General features: G+C 36.7%; 1 protein-coding gene across 1 annotated transcript; it reads left to right on the top strand.

Moving 5' to 3' along the window:
- Positions 1 to 1311: 1311 nt before the first annotated feature.
- LOC113046980 (UPF0472 protein C16orf72 homolog) lies at positions 1312 to 6715 on the top strand. The gene is made up of 4 exons (XM_026208167.1): positions 1312 to 1787; positions 3641 to 3721; positions 3813 to 4088; positions 4871 to 6715. The coding sequence occupies exons 1-4, from the start codon at positions 1589 to 1591 to the stop codon at positions 5113 to 5115; spliced, it is 801 nt and encodes a 266-aa protein (XP_026063952.1). The 5' UTR covers positions 1312 to 1588; the 3' UTR covers positions 5116 to 6715.
- Positions 6716 to 16064: the final 9349 nt, after the last annotated feature.

The raw sequence follows: 16064 nt of genomic DNA, 5'->3' as shown, positions 1-16064 counted from the left end.
CGTTTTTTTCAAAAATAATTTTGCGCAACCCTATAAAAAGTTTTTCATATGAAACAGAATGAGATTGTCTTTAATAGTTACTTTACAAAAACATGTGCATGTATATTTTATAATTCTATATACAGTATTTCCACCAATAACTGTGGCATTTTGAATATTGGTATATTATCTTTCAATGGCATTTGGATTTATTGCAATTGCTTTTAGCATGCTTTCTACACCAACCTTGTTTGAGCAAAATTCTCACACTCAGCAAATGTTTATAAGCAGAACCAGTTCTTTGAGATTCCAGGTTAGCATGCATTGTTAACTTTACTTACAAAAATGCATATGTGGGTCAGATATACCTGGCAAAAGGGACAGCATATTATGCATCAAATTATTATTGAAAAAAAAATCCACTATCACATTCTGACTTGCAGTGTACACATTGTTGAATAAGGCAATATTAAAGTGGATATTAGTTGTGGCCTAACGGTTAGAGAGTTTGAAGGTTGTGGGTCCGAGTCTCGGGACTGCAATACCACGAACAAGGCACTGAACCCCCAACTGCTCCCTGGGTGCTGCAGCATAAATGGCTGCTCACTGCTCTGGGTGTGTGTTCATGGTGTGTGTGTGTGCATTTTGGATAGGTTAAATGCAGAGCATGAATTCTGAGTATGGGTCACTATACTTGGCTGTATGTCACTTCATTTTTTCACTTTCACAAAAGTTAATGCAATGTGGAGACAGCTGTCACCTTTACTGTTTAGCTACTCCATACATTCCCACCACATTTATGCTGAACCGACAAAAGATTACAAATGCTATCACTGTGATGCAACATCTGTCCATTCTTTGCATTGATGTAGAAAATAGTATTTTGTCAATAAAATCTGTTTTATTATAACTTACATTAGCCCATGTGTGTGCATGCACATCTGAGAACAAGTAGACAGTTACAGTATCTGATAAAAAAATAAATAAAAATCTAATATTAAAAAATATCTTATAAACCCAGCTAATTTAGGGTTAACAGGCGGATGCAGCTTCTAACTTACCATTTACTCAGGCCAGTTAATGAAGATTAAATCTTTAGCCCAATATTTATACTACAAACATTTTCTTTTGTTTTTGTTTAAAACATGGCAGGACGATTAAATTGTATGGGTTTAAAAATAACCTACAGAGAAAAAAAAATGCTACAAAAATAAATATAAAGGCTAAGGTAGCATGTAAATGAACGGCGTTAGTGTGCGACTTTTTCTGAGAGCAATAGCGTTGATGCGTGCATGCGCAAAACAAAACGGGCGTGTTTTAAATCAGAGCCGCCCACTTTAAGGAATGTCTGAAACTGCGCAGAGCAAAAGCGACCCTCGAGCCGGGGCAGACAGCGACACGGCAGTCCTGGGTAATTCGAGAGCGGCGACACAAAAGACAAAACATTTCACTGCATTTCGTTTTAATTCAAACCCGCAGATCCAGAACTAAGGATATTATCCGACGTTTATCTGGTGGCGTGTGATTTCAAGAACGCGAGTCACCCCACGAGGACAAAAAATCATTGAGAAAACGAGCAGGAGTTCCCCGAAGTTTCTCAGTATTGATCATGGAGGAGAAGAAGGAGGAGAGCGAGGCGGAGATCCAAGAGCACGGACCCGAGCACTGGTTCTCCAAATGGGAGCGGCAGTGCCTCGCGGCGGAGGCCGAGAGGGAAGAGCCTAGCGAGGAGGAGGTGGACCAGAACCAGGAGAAACTCTGGCACCTCTTCCAGAATTCGGCTACGGCGGTGGCCCAACTTTATAAAGGTCTGTGCGCGGAGAAGGAGACCCCACCAGCGGCCTCCGACTTCCAGCAGCTCGGCGAAAGAAACCGCTCGCTCTAGAGAAATATCGCGTAAACACGTTGTTTCTGCAACAAACCACACTTTACGACTTAAAAGTCTCATTTGGCCACTAAAGTAGTGAAAAAAAAGCAGGGTTTTATGTTGGTTTTTCACAGTGTTAATGAGAGCTAGCTTTAGCTGCGCCGGTCTGGCTGTGTTTGACAGTAACTGTGCGTTCACACCGCCAGCGTCGAGAGCGTCAAAGTGGCCGGAAGTCATTCATTTTCAATGTGAGCCGGCGTCGAGCAGCGGCGAGGAGCGGCGCGGCGCGACTTGGCCGTTGAGAGCGTCGAGGAGAGTTGAAATCAGGGCAACTTTATGGTAATGATCTATGACGCGGTTGGGCAGCAACCAATCGGAACGTAGAAGTCCACCGCTTGAGAGGATTCCAGAGAACGCAGCTCCGACCATTAGTTCCCAATCACAATGGAGGACAGGTTGATTATTGCTGTTTCGCGTTTGCAATAATCTATGATGTGTCCCTGTTTACGTACAGGGACATAAAAAATAGATTAAAAGTGATACGTGGACCAAGGTGTCTGAGATTGTTCATTTTAAGTAAAGGATCTTAATATTTAGTCCACAACAATATTTAATGAGGTTAACTTATAACTTTACCCTCCTTGTGGTTAGTCTGCACGAGATCAACAAGCTGTTTGCTTTGCGGCCGCTTTAAATTCAAAATAAGCATTCGATCTACGTCAGAGCGTCTGAGCGCTCACGAATCTTTCTGCAGCGTCGTGAGCAGAGCGGCAAGAGCGATTTTTGACGCTCTAGACGCCGGCGGTGTGAACGCACAGTAAGTTCGTTGTCATAGTGGCCTTGCTAGCCGGCTAGACGGAAAGCCGGCTTTTTTTTTTGTTCCTCTCGATTAAACGGTCTGTACTGGAAAAGCTTATTTTTAAGTGGAAAGCATTTACGCGTTATAGGTTTATAAAAATACGCAATTTGACATAAAGCTCCGCCGGTTTGTGAGCTAGCATATGTCCTATTGTGGCCGTGTTTCAAAACCAAGTGCACTTAACTGCTCACCATTGTGCAAGAGAGACACGTTCAAACGCACCTATTTTACCCATATAAATTACCCGTGTAGCACGCTAGGGTTTGACACAGCCTTTGAACTCGCTCTTAAAGGGATAGTTAGTTTACCCAATAATTATTGTGCATATTTGTCTCAACAATAAGTGATATGGTGGTTATTGTTTGTTTAAAATGCAGTAGTATTAGCCTAATATAAAATGTGTATTTATTTATTTATTTATTTATTATTAAATTTAATTTATGCATTTAGCTGATGCTTTTATCCAAAATGACTTACAGTGCATTCAGGCTATCAATTTTTACCTATCATGTGTTCCCGGGGAGTCGAACCCCCAACCTTGCTCTACCAATTGCTACAGGAACGAACATATATACAAGTTACATGTTACAAAGTACATGTTTTTTTTCTCCTTTCCACTAAAAACAACGAATATTCTCTTTGAGCATACTCAATAAATAATAGCAATAAATTAGTTATTTTATGCTTAGGCATTTAATGACTGTTTATAAATAGTGTTGACCTTTTGTGAATGCTGGTTTAATCCATTGCAAAACCAGTGGATTTCAACGTGTATTGTCTACACGGTTAGAAAAGGTATTTTCTATGGGTTTCTCAGTCTTTAGTGTAAAGGTTAACAATAGAAATCCTATCTGAATGCTCTACTGGACCTATTTTAGTAATCTTTGCTGTCTTTAATGTCATGTGAGCATCCCTGATTTCACTCCCGTCTGCAGATCGAGTCTGTCATCAGCAAGGACTGTCGTTGTGGTCGCAGTTTCAGAACGCTGCAACAGCAGTGACTAATCTTTACAAAGGTAACTCATTATTACACATTTGAGTTTGCACATATCTAGAGCTCGACTGAACTGAAAAGATAATTACTTCTGACTGTGATCTGTTTAACAGAGAGCGTTGATGCACACAAGAGGAGCTTTGACTTGGGAATCCAGATTGGTCATCAGCGACGTCATAAAGATGTTTTGGCCTGGGTAAAAAAGCGAAGGAGAACTATACGAAGGGAGGATTTGATAAGTTTCCTCTGTGGAAAAGCGCCACCACCAAGGACTTCTAAAACAGCTCCCAAACTGACTGTCATGTCTCCTAACCGACCACCTTCATCAGACTCTGTGTCATCTGCAGAGACTGATTTACAGCCCTTCTGTGAGGCCATAGCACTACACGGTAAATATTACTGCCTGCTCATAGTTAAGATACAGCTGACTGAACATGATAGTGTGTATCAGTAGCAGTGCACATATTTGTCTTAACATTTAATGACTGGACTTTGTAGTTTACATATAGTGGATATTTTAATTGCAATAGAATAGTATTAGCTCCATATACAATATTATTTTCTCCTCTATAAATTAATTGTATAAAGCTAATATTATTTGAAACTATATGATGCTATATATTTCACACACACACACACACACACACACAGATATATATATATATAATATTTGAGGGAAAAACTAATTTAAGTATTACTAACTTTTATTTCTTAATTAATTGCAGAAATATGTTATTTATTTGAGTGTTTTATGCTCTCCTTTTGAGTTGTATTTTTGGGGGGTGGGGGCATGATATATGTGTATATTATGTTAATTTAACAATCTTGTTTTTTAACTATTTGTATAGGTTGGCAGACATTCAAAATATAATTTTCTCTACTGGCCCCACATGGTTCAAGTACATGGACCTTGTGATCCTCAGTATTTTTAGAGCTGGATATCTGGATGAAAGAACCTTTAGGTTTATTTTCAAGCACAGAATATCATACCTCTGCAAAGTTAGCATCACTGTAATACACTGGAAACACATGCTATGTAGAATTTATTTATTTATTTATTTATTGCGAATCTTGTGTTGACACAGAGTTTTTCAGTGTTTTTAAAGTGTGAAAAAGTGTCCATATGATGAAACCTGAAAGCACGTGAATTATCTCTCATCTTTGGTTCCAGGTTTAAGTGGAGCGATGGCCAGCGTCAGCGTCCGCTCCAGCACTCCTGGCTCTCCGACTCATGTCAGCGGCAGCTCCAATGCAGGGCGCAGGAGGAACGGACTTCACGATGTGGACTTGAACACTTTCATATCGGAGGAGATGGCCCTCCACCTTGGCAGCTCAGGCACCAGGAAGCGGACCTCGGTCCAGTGCTCCGATGTCATCACAGACTCCCCGACCCATAAACGCAACAGAATGCTCTGAACTCAGTTGTTGTTCTGTATGCTTTGTGCTGCTTAAAATAAAAGCCGCTTGATCCTCAACACTTGCGTTCCCTCAAAAGGAAACAAGGGGCGCAGTGCACTTGCATATTCAGTACAGTATGCCATACAGTGGAGGCTAGTTCATATCGCTTCATGCATGTTGACCTTTTATATATGTTTTTGCACTCACCACACCACGTAATTTGAGTTGTATGAGCCATCAAGTACCCATTTTATTGAAAACATATTAACTATTAGATTACAACATCGAAATAGGCTATTTTTAGTTCACATTATCTCCTAGTGTTGCCAAGCTAATAACTCGAATGTTTGCTTTCAGATATCGGTGTGAGCATCAGCCCATTTCCCATATATTTTCATTTCTCCTTAGCATTCATTGAATGGCAGTTCTGTTGTGATCAAATGTGCAACGTTTTTAGTCATACTTGAAACTGCTGCTGATTTGTATGTCTGTGTGCTCTCGAGAAGGTTGCAATAATGATTTTGCACTAATGCATTTTTTTTTAAATAGTTAGACAACTAGAGAAAGGCAAGGGAAGTGAGGCTTATGATAAAGTGGTGAAGTTGTTGACATTTTACATTTCAAGGCTATTATGGTTTGGTTCTGGGGTTAGGTGAGTCTTCGTGCTGTAAGAACAGTGTTCAGCAGAGCTTTCTCTCAGGAGAGGTACTAAAGTGGAGAAAAACTGTGTCATCTTGAAATTGAAGTGTCCTTTAAGTGCTCTTCAAATCCAGGTCAGAGGATTTGGAGAGCTGCACATGTACGGTCCAGCTTTGTGCTGATGTATAGAAGTCAAGCTGGACTCTGAACCCCTTAAAAGCAGAAATATATGATAATATGAGCTCGGGGGTAATGAAATTGTGTGCTCTTTTGGCTGATACACAAATATAGCACTCTTGATTTAACATGATGGGTTTTTCTTTGCCCTTGTCATTATTCTTGATATAAGATACCTTAGGTAGAAAGGCCCGTAGTTGATATGATCCTCACATTGACAATTGTAGATTGAGTGTTTGATATGTCAGGTTACTGGGGCTGGGGAAACATGATGTGGACTGCATTTTCTGTCAAATACCAATCAAGCTGCTTTATGCAGACATACTAAATTACAAATGTTGCAAGAGATAGTTTTATCTTTTCTGTAATGTTAATATTGGATGTTTGGTTATTGATTTCATGACTTAATTTCGTAAACTTTTATTTTTTCATAAATGAACATGGATATAATATTGATTGCTTCGAGAAGGAAGTTTTTATCATTAATTGAACTGACATGTAATCCATTTTTTTAACTTAAAGGTCAGGAACTAAAGCTAACAGTAAAATTGTCTAGATGATCCAGAACATCACAATGAAACCATAAAAAAATCTGCATAAGTTATAGGCAAACCCTATAACCCTAACCCTAAGTTATTAAAGTTACCTTTGTATATTTTTATATCGATTGTGTACGTTATGTTTACAGTATTTTAACAGTTTATTTCACATCCAATTGAGCCTGATAACAGCCATTTGTACCTCTACTGATTAAAACAGTGATTCTTGTTTGTTCAGTAATTAAATGTATCTTTTTACTGTATATCTTTATCTGTTGTGTCATAGCAGTAGAATTTGGACATTCCTGCACACGTATGCATTGCATTGCTGTGAGTTGTGCTGAAGAGCAGAGACACAAGGCAGTGATTGCAAAAGCTTCCTCCTCACAATCTAAATCTACTGGGTGTGCAACTATGAATAGATGGGACATATTTCAAATCACTGTGAGTCTTGTGACTTTTGTCATGGGCATAGACGGTGTTTACTGTGAAGCGTTTCAGTGACTGTTGCTCAGCCGCCCTCTTGTGGTAATTAATATACTAACAACAAAAAAATACCAACCTAATTTTTGTGGAGAAAATGACCGCGTGCACTAAACAAAAATGCACTATTAAACGAATTTTAGCAAAAGCTGAAATTCACCTAAATGTTTCATTGTGCTATTTAACTATTTATTATGAATTTTGTAAATAATAATAATAATATAAATTAATATAACAGGTTGTATTTTACAGTTTTTCTCAGTCGGTTTGGTACATTTCTCTAATCATCCTTGAGATTTGCAGAACAGTATGTGCATTTCTCAAAACAACTCGTACAAATAGCAAAACACCATGAATTACCTGCAAAAGCCTGTCGCTCAAAATCCTTAGTTCATCTCTCAAAAATAAATATCTGTGTCAATGAACATGTCAGTGCCATCAGAATGACAAGTCCTTGTGTCATAGTTTATGGATAAGACAGTCAAATTCCTTTGTCATGTTGTCAATATAACTGATGTATTTTCTGATGTAAACTACTCTATTGAACAGTATGCCATATGCTTACGTATGCCATATATCCATTTCAAAAGTATACATTTACACATTACTGTATGTGGGATATTGATTGAAAGAGACTGGATATAATTCCCAGTTACACATTTACTAGTGGTCAGACAAAAAAAAAAAAAAAAAAAAAACATCTTTATAATGTCATTGTGATATAAAAAAGTAAAAGAAATATGGGCACAAAGATGAAAATAAGTAAATTTTCAGAATGAAAATTGAACTTGTGTTGTCCTCTGTCTATACAGTATAAACTTTCCAACTGAAGATTCATGAGATGAACCTTTGAGCTGTTTCAGATAAATGGTTTATCATTGGTTTATCATCTACATTCTCTTCATTAGTAAAGATTCACTTGCACAATTCATGCCAAATTGACAAAAAGTCTAATAATAATTTGTAAAAGTAAAAATAAAAAGTGTGCAGTTTATGACAACTAGATTAACCATTTTGTATTTAATGACTTATACGATGAACTAAAGACTAGATGTTTTGAGGAGTAAGACTACTGCACAGAAAACTATATAATACATTTTGAGCGACATGACATTAGCAACTGATAATGTAGGAAACGGCAAATAAATGTGCTTGATCAATTGCATGAATGTACAAAAGTCAATTTGTTCAAAAAATTAGAAACTGGTTTTATGATGTGTATAAATGACTAAATGATGTGGAGGTTGTACAAGTAGTTTTGAACATTTAATTTCTGATTTGAGAAATGCACCAAAGTGACTGAGAAAAACTGAAAAAAAAAAAACCCAGTTATAAACGAAGTCCCTGCTGAATGAAAGCTTAAAAATTGCATTCCTCTTACCCGTTCTGGTGTTTATTTTAACTGCAAAAGGCATTTTATTTAAAAATTGAAATGAAACATGTCTAAATACAAAATACTTCTGATGATTAGTTTAAAAAACAAAGAATGTCCGGCCCTGTTTTGTACCATTTTGTGCAAAGTAGCCTATCTCTGTTGTCATACAGACAGACAGACAGACAGTCAGAAAGACAGACCGACAGACTTCATGAATTTAGGTGAAAACTGAAACAATAAACAGTATGTACGTGACTGTAGAGTTAGTAACAACTTCAGTATACATCATTGCAGTCAGAGCCGTTTGACAGGATGATGTTCATGCTGATCTCCGTCTCCAAGGGAAACAGTTCAAGAAGTTTTAATAATTTACATGTAAGAAGGAGGGTCATTACTGTATTTCAAGAATGTATTAAAATTATAATATTGTTCAGCCGTAAAAATGTAATTTTCTTCTTCAGAGATGAAACCACGCTGAACTGGTCTCAGAGGGTTTGGCTGAATGGGGAGGTCACTATAGCAACTGTTTTCTACCGTGTCCCAGCAGTAGCTACGCTCTTCGACGTCATGCCGTTGCTCTGACGACTGCAGCCTGAAAACACAACACTGGGTGGCGCTGTTACCACAGCTGTGCGACCAAACGATGAACGACTCACCAGTCATCAGATAGAGAGAAGGATAGACAATATTATTACACCAGCTCCGGTGTCCAGGCTCAAATATCTCAATATTATTACACCAGCTCCGGTGTCCAGGCTCAAATATCTCAATATTATTACACCAGCTCCGGTGTCCAGGCTCAAATATCTCAATATTATTACACCAGCTCCGGTGTCAAGGCTCAAATATCTCATAACTGGAAAGGCAATGAATATAATTATTATTTTGTTAAGTAGGCTATATCATAACATGTTCATGATATTTAAATGGTAACGTAACTGAGGGGAAACTAATAGCAAATAGCAGCAACGGGAAGCATAAAACACCACATAACAGTTCAGCTGCATCACATATCCTCCGTATTGCGAATTATGGATGAATTATTTGATAGTGCTGCCAGTAGGATATGAAATGGAGAATATGAGCTTGTGGGAAGCATCCGTGAGAAAGCGGATGGGTCACATGAACATGTGCTGGCGATTCATTTTCTCTAAACATCAGAACACACTGTCGTTTTATAAGCATATATGAAATTTATTATAAAACAGTTTTAAAAACCATCAGTCTTGACTATATCATGTAACTACCCTTACCAAAAAGTAATATACTTCAAGTTTATTTTATTAAGCATAGCCTACTTAAAGTAAAGTTAAATTATATTTTTAAGTATACATTAGGCTATGTAGCAAGTATACAAATGTCAGTGTTCTAGTAGTATACTTGTAAGTGTACTGAACTAAATTGTCCCACTTTCTAGTATATAAGAAATAAATAATAAAGTATAACTAGTTTACCTCTATGTTTGTAGTTTGTACTGCAATTATACCAACTTGACTTAGTTTACTAATGAAATACTTTGTACACTTTGAAGTATAGTCTCAGTAAACTACGAGTCTAAATTAAATCAAATTTATGCATTTAACAGACGCTTTTATCCCAAGCAACTTACAGTGCATTACATGTGTTCCCGGGGAATCGAACCCCCAACGCAATGCTCTACCAATTGAGCTACAGGAACACTAGTCTAGTAGTTTTATACCGTCTGCAAGTATACTCATAAGTTTCTTTAAGTGAACTTTACATCATACTTTAAGTATGATCCGTATTTTCCGGACTATAAGGCTACGTTCACACTGCAGGCTGAAACGACCCAATTCCGATTTTTTTGCCCCTATGCGACCTGTATCTGATCTTTTCATGACAGTCTGAACGACACAGATCCGATCTTTTCAAATGTGACCGAGGCCACTTGGGTATGTGGTCCTGAATCCGATACGTATCTGATCTTTTGAAATGTGACCTCCGTCTGAACGGCCAGGCCACATGTATCCATCCCGTACGTGATTGATACGCTACAAACGTCATAATTCTGCGTTGAAGTAGGCGGGAACGAGAAGATAAACAACAACCATGGCGGACTATGCTGCTGAGACCAGTCAATGGAAGTGAAGCGAGGTCACAAAAGGTAGCATTTAATTGGAAATGTGAACGGCCTTGCAAAAAAATCTAAATTTTTCAAAAAAATTGGAATTGAGCATTAGGCCCTGCAGTGTGAACGTTTTTTTCATAATTTGGCTGGTCGTGCGACTTAGTCAAGTGCGACTTAATTATCGAAATGAATTTGACATGAACCAAGAGAAATATACCAAGAGAAAACATTACCATCTACAGCCGCGAGAGGGTGCTCTATGCTGCTCAGTGCTCTTGTAGTCTAACCCTGAAAACACGGTAATGTTTTCTCTTGGTTCTTAGGTCTAAATAATGCGACTTACAGTCCAATGCGACATATATGTTTTTTTTTCCTCGACATGACGTGTTTTTGGACTGATGGGCTTTATGGTCCGAAAAATACGGTATGTCCCTGTTTATGTTTTAATATGTATATATTTTGATACATGTATATCTGAACATACAAAACATCCAAAGAAAGAACAGGGCATCTGCTTGTAAACAAAAACATTTTATTCTAGCTTCATGCATTCTTTTTTTTTAAACACTTTAATGTGGGTAAGTTTAATAAAAAATAAAGATATAACATTTTGAACAAAAAGCTGAAAAAGACTATGAATTGGATTTAGAATGATAATCAAAACGTTGATGGAGTCGATCAACACCCCAAAGCTTGACTGTGATTATGACCTCTTCATCGGTCGACATTTTATTCCATAATGTCAAAGTTTTGATGCTGTTTCATGTCAGATGATCTTGTTAGATTACATGTTTTAGTATCTGCTGTTTCTTTTTCTTCTTCACTTGTGTTTTTTTTGGAAATTCTGTGCAGAAGATGTGTATTAGCGCCCTCTACTGTATAATAATGAAAACAAAAATTCTAGGAGTATAGCTCAAATATATAACTGGAAAGGCAATGAATATAATTATTATTTTGTTAAGTAGGCTATATCATAACATGTTCATGATATTTAAATGGTAACGTAACTGAGGGGAAACTAATAGCAAATAGCAGCAACGGGAAGCATAAAACACCACATAACAGTTCAGCTGCATCACATATCCTTTTTTGGAAATTCTGTGCAGAAGATGTGTATTAGCGCCCTCTACTGTATAATAATGAAAACAAAAATTCTAGGAGTATAGCTCAAATATATTTAGACTTTTTGTAAGTATAAGTCAAGTATACTTAAATGCAATTTTAAGTATATTTCTGAGGAGTACATAAAGCCCATTTCTGAGAAGCGCACTTTAAAACACTTTAAAAAAGTGAACTAAAAGCATATTTCCCTATTTTTAGTTTAAAAGAAGTATACTAATATCACACATGAATAAACTTCATTTTCGTAAGGGTAGTTTTTAGCACCATTATGACTGTGTGCTCAACAGTTGGTCTGATTCAAGGTTAATCAGCAGCAGCTTTGTGGACGAAAGGTAGATGTTAATTGTCATTGAGCAGATGCTTTTTATCCACTAATTGCAGTTCTTGCTACCTACATGGGGTTAAATACATTAGCACGCGGGAAACAATAGTGATGGTTATCAAAGTAGCTGGGTCACCCCTAGAGTTATAAAAAGCTCTTTTAAGGGGGATATGCATGATTAAACTCAAAGCCCACTTCTGGTGTTTAATGCTATTGGTCAATGGCCCATATGCCCAGATTTTGCATTGCCCTTTTTTGCACCCCTGGTCATCAGAATTAAATTGACATAAATCTTGCAGTATATTTTATTTTTTTATTTTTTAGGCTAATACATCCAGACTGTATTTAAACCGTTTACATGTGTTCAATGTCTTAAACACTAAAAATAAAGAATATTTTGAACTGTCTTAAGTTCAGATAAGTTTTTAATGAAAAACCTTCTTTCTCTAGTGAAAAATAACGACAGATATTAACATATATTGAATGTAAACTTTTTTTTTAAAACAGGATAATTTGTGTAATTTCAGTAATTATGTTTCTTGTGAAATCTAGATACAATTATATTATGGCTTAAAAGTATAAAGTTGCTAAAAACATTTGTAAAGGAATTTACACTTACTGCACATTAACCTGGGCCACAGTGAAGAAAATCTGAAATGACAGAACTGTCCTGTTTTTCCAAAAAAATGGATTTAACCATTTTCAATCCATTTCTTTTTTTATTATTAGACTTTGGTGGCATTCTTTTATTTTGTATCTGATGGTTTGTCCATTATTACCTATTCTTCAGTTGTTTGATGAACCAGCTGTTTTTCTTGTCCATCTAAGTGGGTGTAAATGAAATATCACTTTTCTGTACTGACTTACAATGGCTTCCTCCTATTCTGTAGCACTGAAGTAGTGACTTCTGTATGTATCAGACACCGACCAAGAACAATTTATGAAGCCCATAAACTGAGTTTGACAAGAATGTAATACCAGGCAAATGGCCACATTTAACGCACCCATTCCACAGCTCCTGTAGATCCAGATTGTGACAACGGCCTGCAGTCGAGTTATGAGTTCAGATATATCAAGTTCTGTGCACATGACATATATGAGATGTTCATGAAAATGTATTTTTGCTCTGTTGTGCGTGTGGTTGGAAGGCTTCTCATATGATCGTTATCACTATCTTATGAGGTACAAGCATGTTCAAAATCAATAACCGTATCTGTAAAGGGATATCAGTCTCATTTCCAGTTCAAGATTTTTCACAATAAAGGGACAAAGTTATAGCTGTATAAATAAATAAAGAAGAATAAAATTAGATAATCAGCAAAACCTCCCTTCTAAAACAATAGGGCTACAACAGCTTTATTGCTCAAAGCCCTTAATAAAGGGAAATTAAAACAAAGCAACGGGCGAATACAGAATTTAATGTTATGTCTCTGCTACTCGATGTAATAAATACCTTTTGAAAAAACAGAAGCAAACACAGCCTGACTCAAAGCTGGCATTAGGCTTGATGTGGATATCATTTATTATGTGCACTGCTCAACAAACGAGGGTAAAGTCACGGGAACAGAGAAGCCCTGAAGGTGGAGCGCGCAGTGCAGGAGACCCGAGGAGAGCACATACTTTTCTGCATTAATCCACATCAGGCTTTGACAAGTCTACTATTTTATTCCACTGTCTCTCTGAATTTAATGAAAAATGCAACACCACTTTTCAATCTTGAACTTCCTCGTCTTCAGACCTTAAATTATGGATGCTGCCCTCAGTGCTGATCTATGAGCATGAAGTAATGCACAGGCCTTTGAAACATTGAACTTTTTTATTTTTATTATTTGTGGGTCTGTGTGGTACTTCCTCTCTCATTCTTTGCCTCTTTGTATAACATGACATAACATAACATAACATAACATAACAAAATAACATATATTACATAACATAACATAACATAACATAGAATGACATGGCATGACATCACACATAACATAACATAGCATGACATGACATCACACATAACATATAACATAACATAACATAACATAACATAACATAACATAACATAACATAACATAACATAACATAACAACATAACATAACATAACAACATAACATAACATAACAACATAACATAACATAGCATAACATAGCATGACATGACATGATATAACAGAACATATAACACAATATAACATAACATGACATGACATAACATGGCATAACATATAACATAATATAACATAAAATAGCATAACATAACATGACATATATAACAAATAACATAACAATATAACAACACAACACAATATAACACATAACATAACATAATATATAGCATATAACATAACAAAATATAACATAAGATATTATATAATATAACACATAACATAATATATAATATATAACATAACAAAATACACGTAATATAAAATAACATTTAACTTAATATAATATTCAAATTGCTATGTGTGGTTGCAGGGAAACATTACAGTATAGTAATGGATTTCCTGTATAACCCAATCGGTGTGTAGCCTTTTAAAATTGCTATTATTAAAGAGTCCAGTGTACTGTATTTTCTAGAGTAGAGGACATGCCCTCTCTAACGGATAACATTTAGTTAAGGCTTGTCTTAACCAATGAAAGAGGTTTGTGATATAAAGGGCCCTATTTTAACGATCTGAAACGCAAGTGTCAAAGCGCGAAGCGCAAGTAACTTTGTGGGCGGGTCTCGGCGCTGTTGCTATTTTCCCGGCGGGATAAATGGCTCTTGCGCCCGGCGCAAATCTAAAGTGGGTTGGTCTGAAGCAGCTTCATTATTCATAGGTGTGGTTTGGGCGTAACGTGAAATAAACCAATCAGAGCGTCATCCAACATTCCCTTTAAAAGCAGGTGCGCAAGTTCCATTATGGATTGCTATTATTACGGCGTATTTACCAGGCGCACGCCAGGAGCGGTTCACAGCCGAGGAGACTGATGTTCTTGTAAGAGCAGTGAAAGACAGAGAAGTTGTGTTGTATGGGGATGGGAGAATAATTAGCCTGAATAATTTGTAAGCTAGATTTATGCCTATTTTGTTCACATCTTCGTGGCACACCACAATGATTTCCGTCATCTCATGTGTTAATATTTTTTTTAGTGTAACAATTTATGATTTGCAAAAATAACTGTTGAATCTGTGTAGATTACATGAGCAAAGTGTATGCGCGTTGTGCACGCTATACATTATGGTCAAGCATGCGCCCTTAAAATAGCATAATGAACAACGCGCAACGCGCCACTGACTTTAGACTAGGTTTTTTCTGGTCAGTGGCGCAATTGTTTAATGGAATAGCAAAATAGCACCAGGGATTGTTTGCGCCGGAACACGCCTCCTTTTTTGCGCTGAACCGCCCAGGGAGCGCAAGTTCATTCACTAGTTTAGCGACGTGCCTCTGTGGAGGGAAAAGCGCGCTTTGCGCGGGTGCAAAATAGGAATGACACATGCGTCGGTGTACAAAGTCAATTGCGCTGGGTGCAAGATAGGGCCCAAAGTGTCTAAATGATTGATTCTTTAGACTGCAGCTTTTGAAATAGTAAATAAAAAAAATGAATGAATTCATTACTTCCCATGGTAGGGAATTTAGATAAAATTTAAATTCTATTATTAAAAAGCTTTTATTGAAGAGAAATTGTGCTCATTCATTTCTTTTGGTGTTTTGGGGGCTTTACTCGCTTGAGATGGGAGCACAAAACACACTGAATATAAATTATGCATAGCAATTTTTTTGCCATTTTACTCTCCATTTGCCAGAGTCAGATGGAGACTTAGAATGTGTCTGTGACTGTTGGAAAAGCACATTACATAAAGTCAACTCATTAAATAATAAGGTGAGCAAGCTTCACAAAAATATTCTAAAGGAATCATTCACAAATCAAAATGACCCAGTTTACTGATTCAGTGATCCGGTTGCAGCGAAACAACTGGTTGAAGAAAGGCACGATGCTTAATGTAAAATGCTGTTTGTTTGTTTTTGTTTATTATACAACAATTTGAGAATAATTGCAATTTAATATAAAAAATGAAGAAAAAAAGGGTTTTTGCTAAAGTTTTTAAAGGCCAAAAAAAGAAGGGAAATAAAAAATCTGTTTATGCAATAAACATAACGTTAACATAAACAGTTACTAGGATTTTTAAATAATTGTTTATATAATATTTAAGAAATTTTAGGTTTTTGTTTGTGTTGATTACAA

This window comes from Carassius auratus, chromosome 28, assembly GCF_003368295.1.
Source record: "Carassius auratus strain Wakin chromosome 28, ASM336829v1, whole genome shotgun sequence".
NCBI lineage: Eukaryota > Metazoa > Chordata > Actinopteri > Cypriniformes > Cyprinidae > Carassius > Carassius auratus.
The sequence above is the reverse complement of the archived record's forward strand: the minus strand, read 5'-3'. Positions and strand labels throughout refer to the sequence as shown.

What these genes read in the sequence shown, in the direction of transcription:
- LOC113046980 (XM_026208167.1), top strand. Translation starts at nt 1,589, where the DNA reads ATGGAGGAGAAGAAGGAGGAGAGCGAGGCGGAGATCCAAGAGCACGGA. An exon ending in AGTGACTAATCTTTACAAAG is followed by an intron (nt 3,722 to 3,812) that starts GTAACTCATTAT and finishes TCTGTTTAACAG; the next exon opens with AGAGCGTTGATGCACACAAG. An exon ending in TGAGGCCATAGCACTACACG is followed by an intron (nt 4,089 to 4,870) that starts GTAAATATTACT and finishes CTTTGGTTCCAG; the next exon opens with GTTTAAGTGGAGCGATGGCC.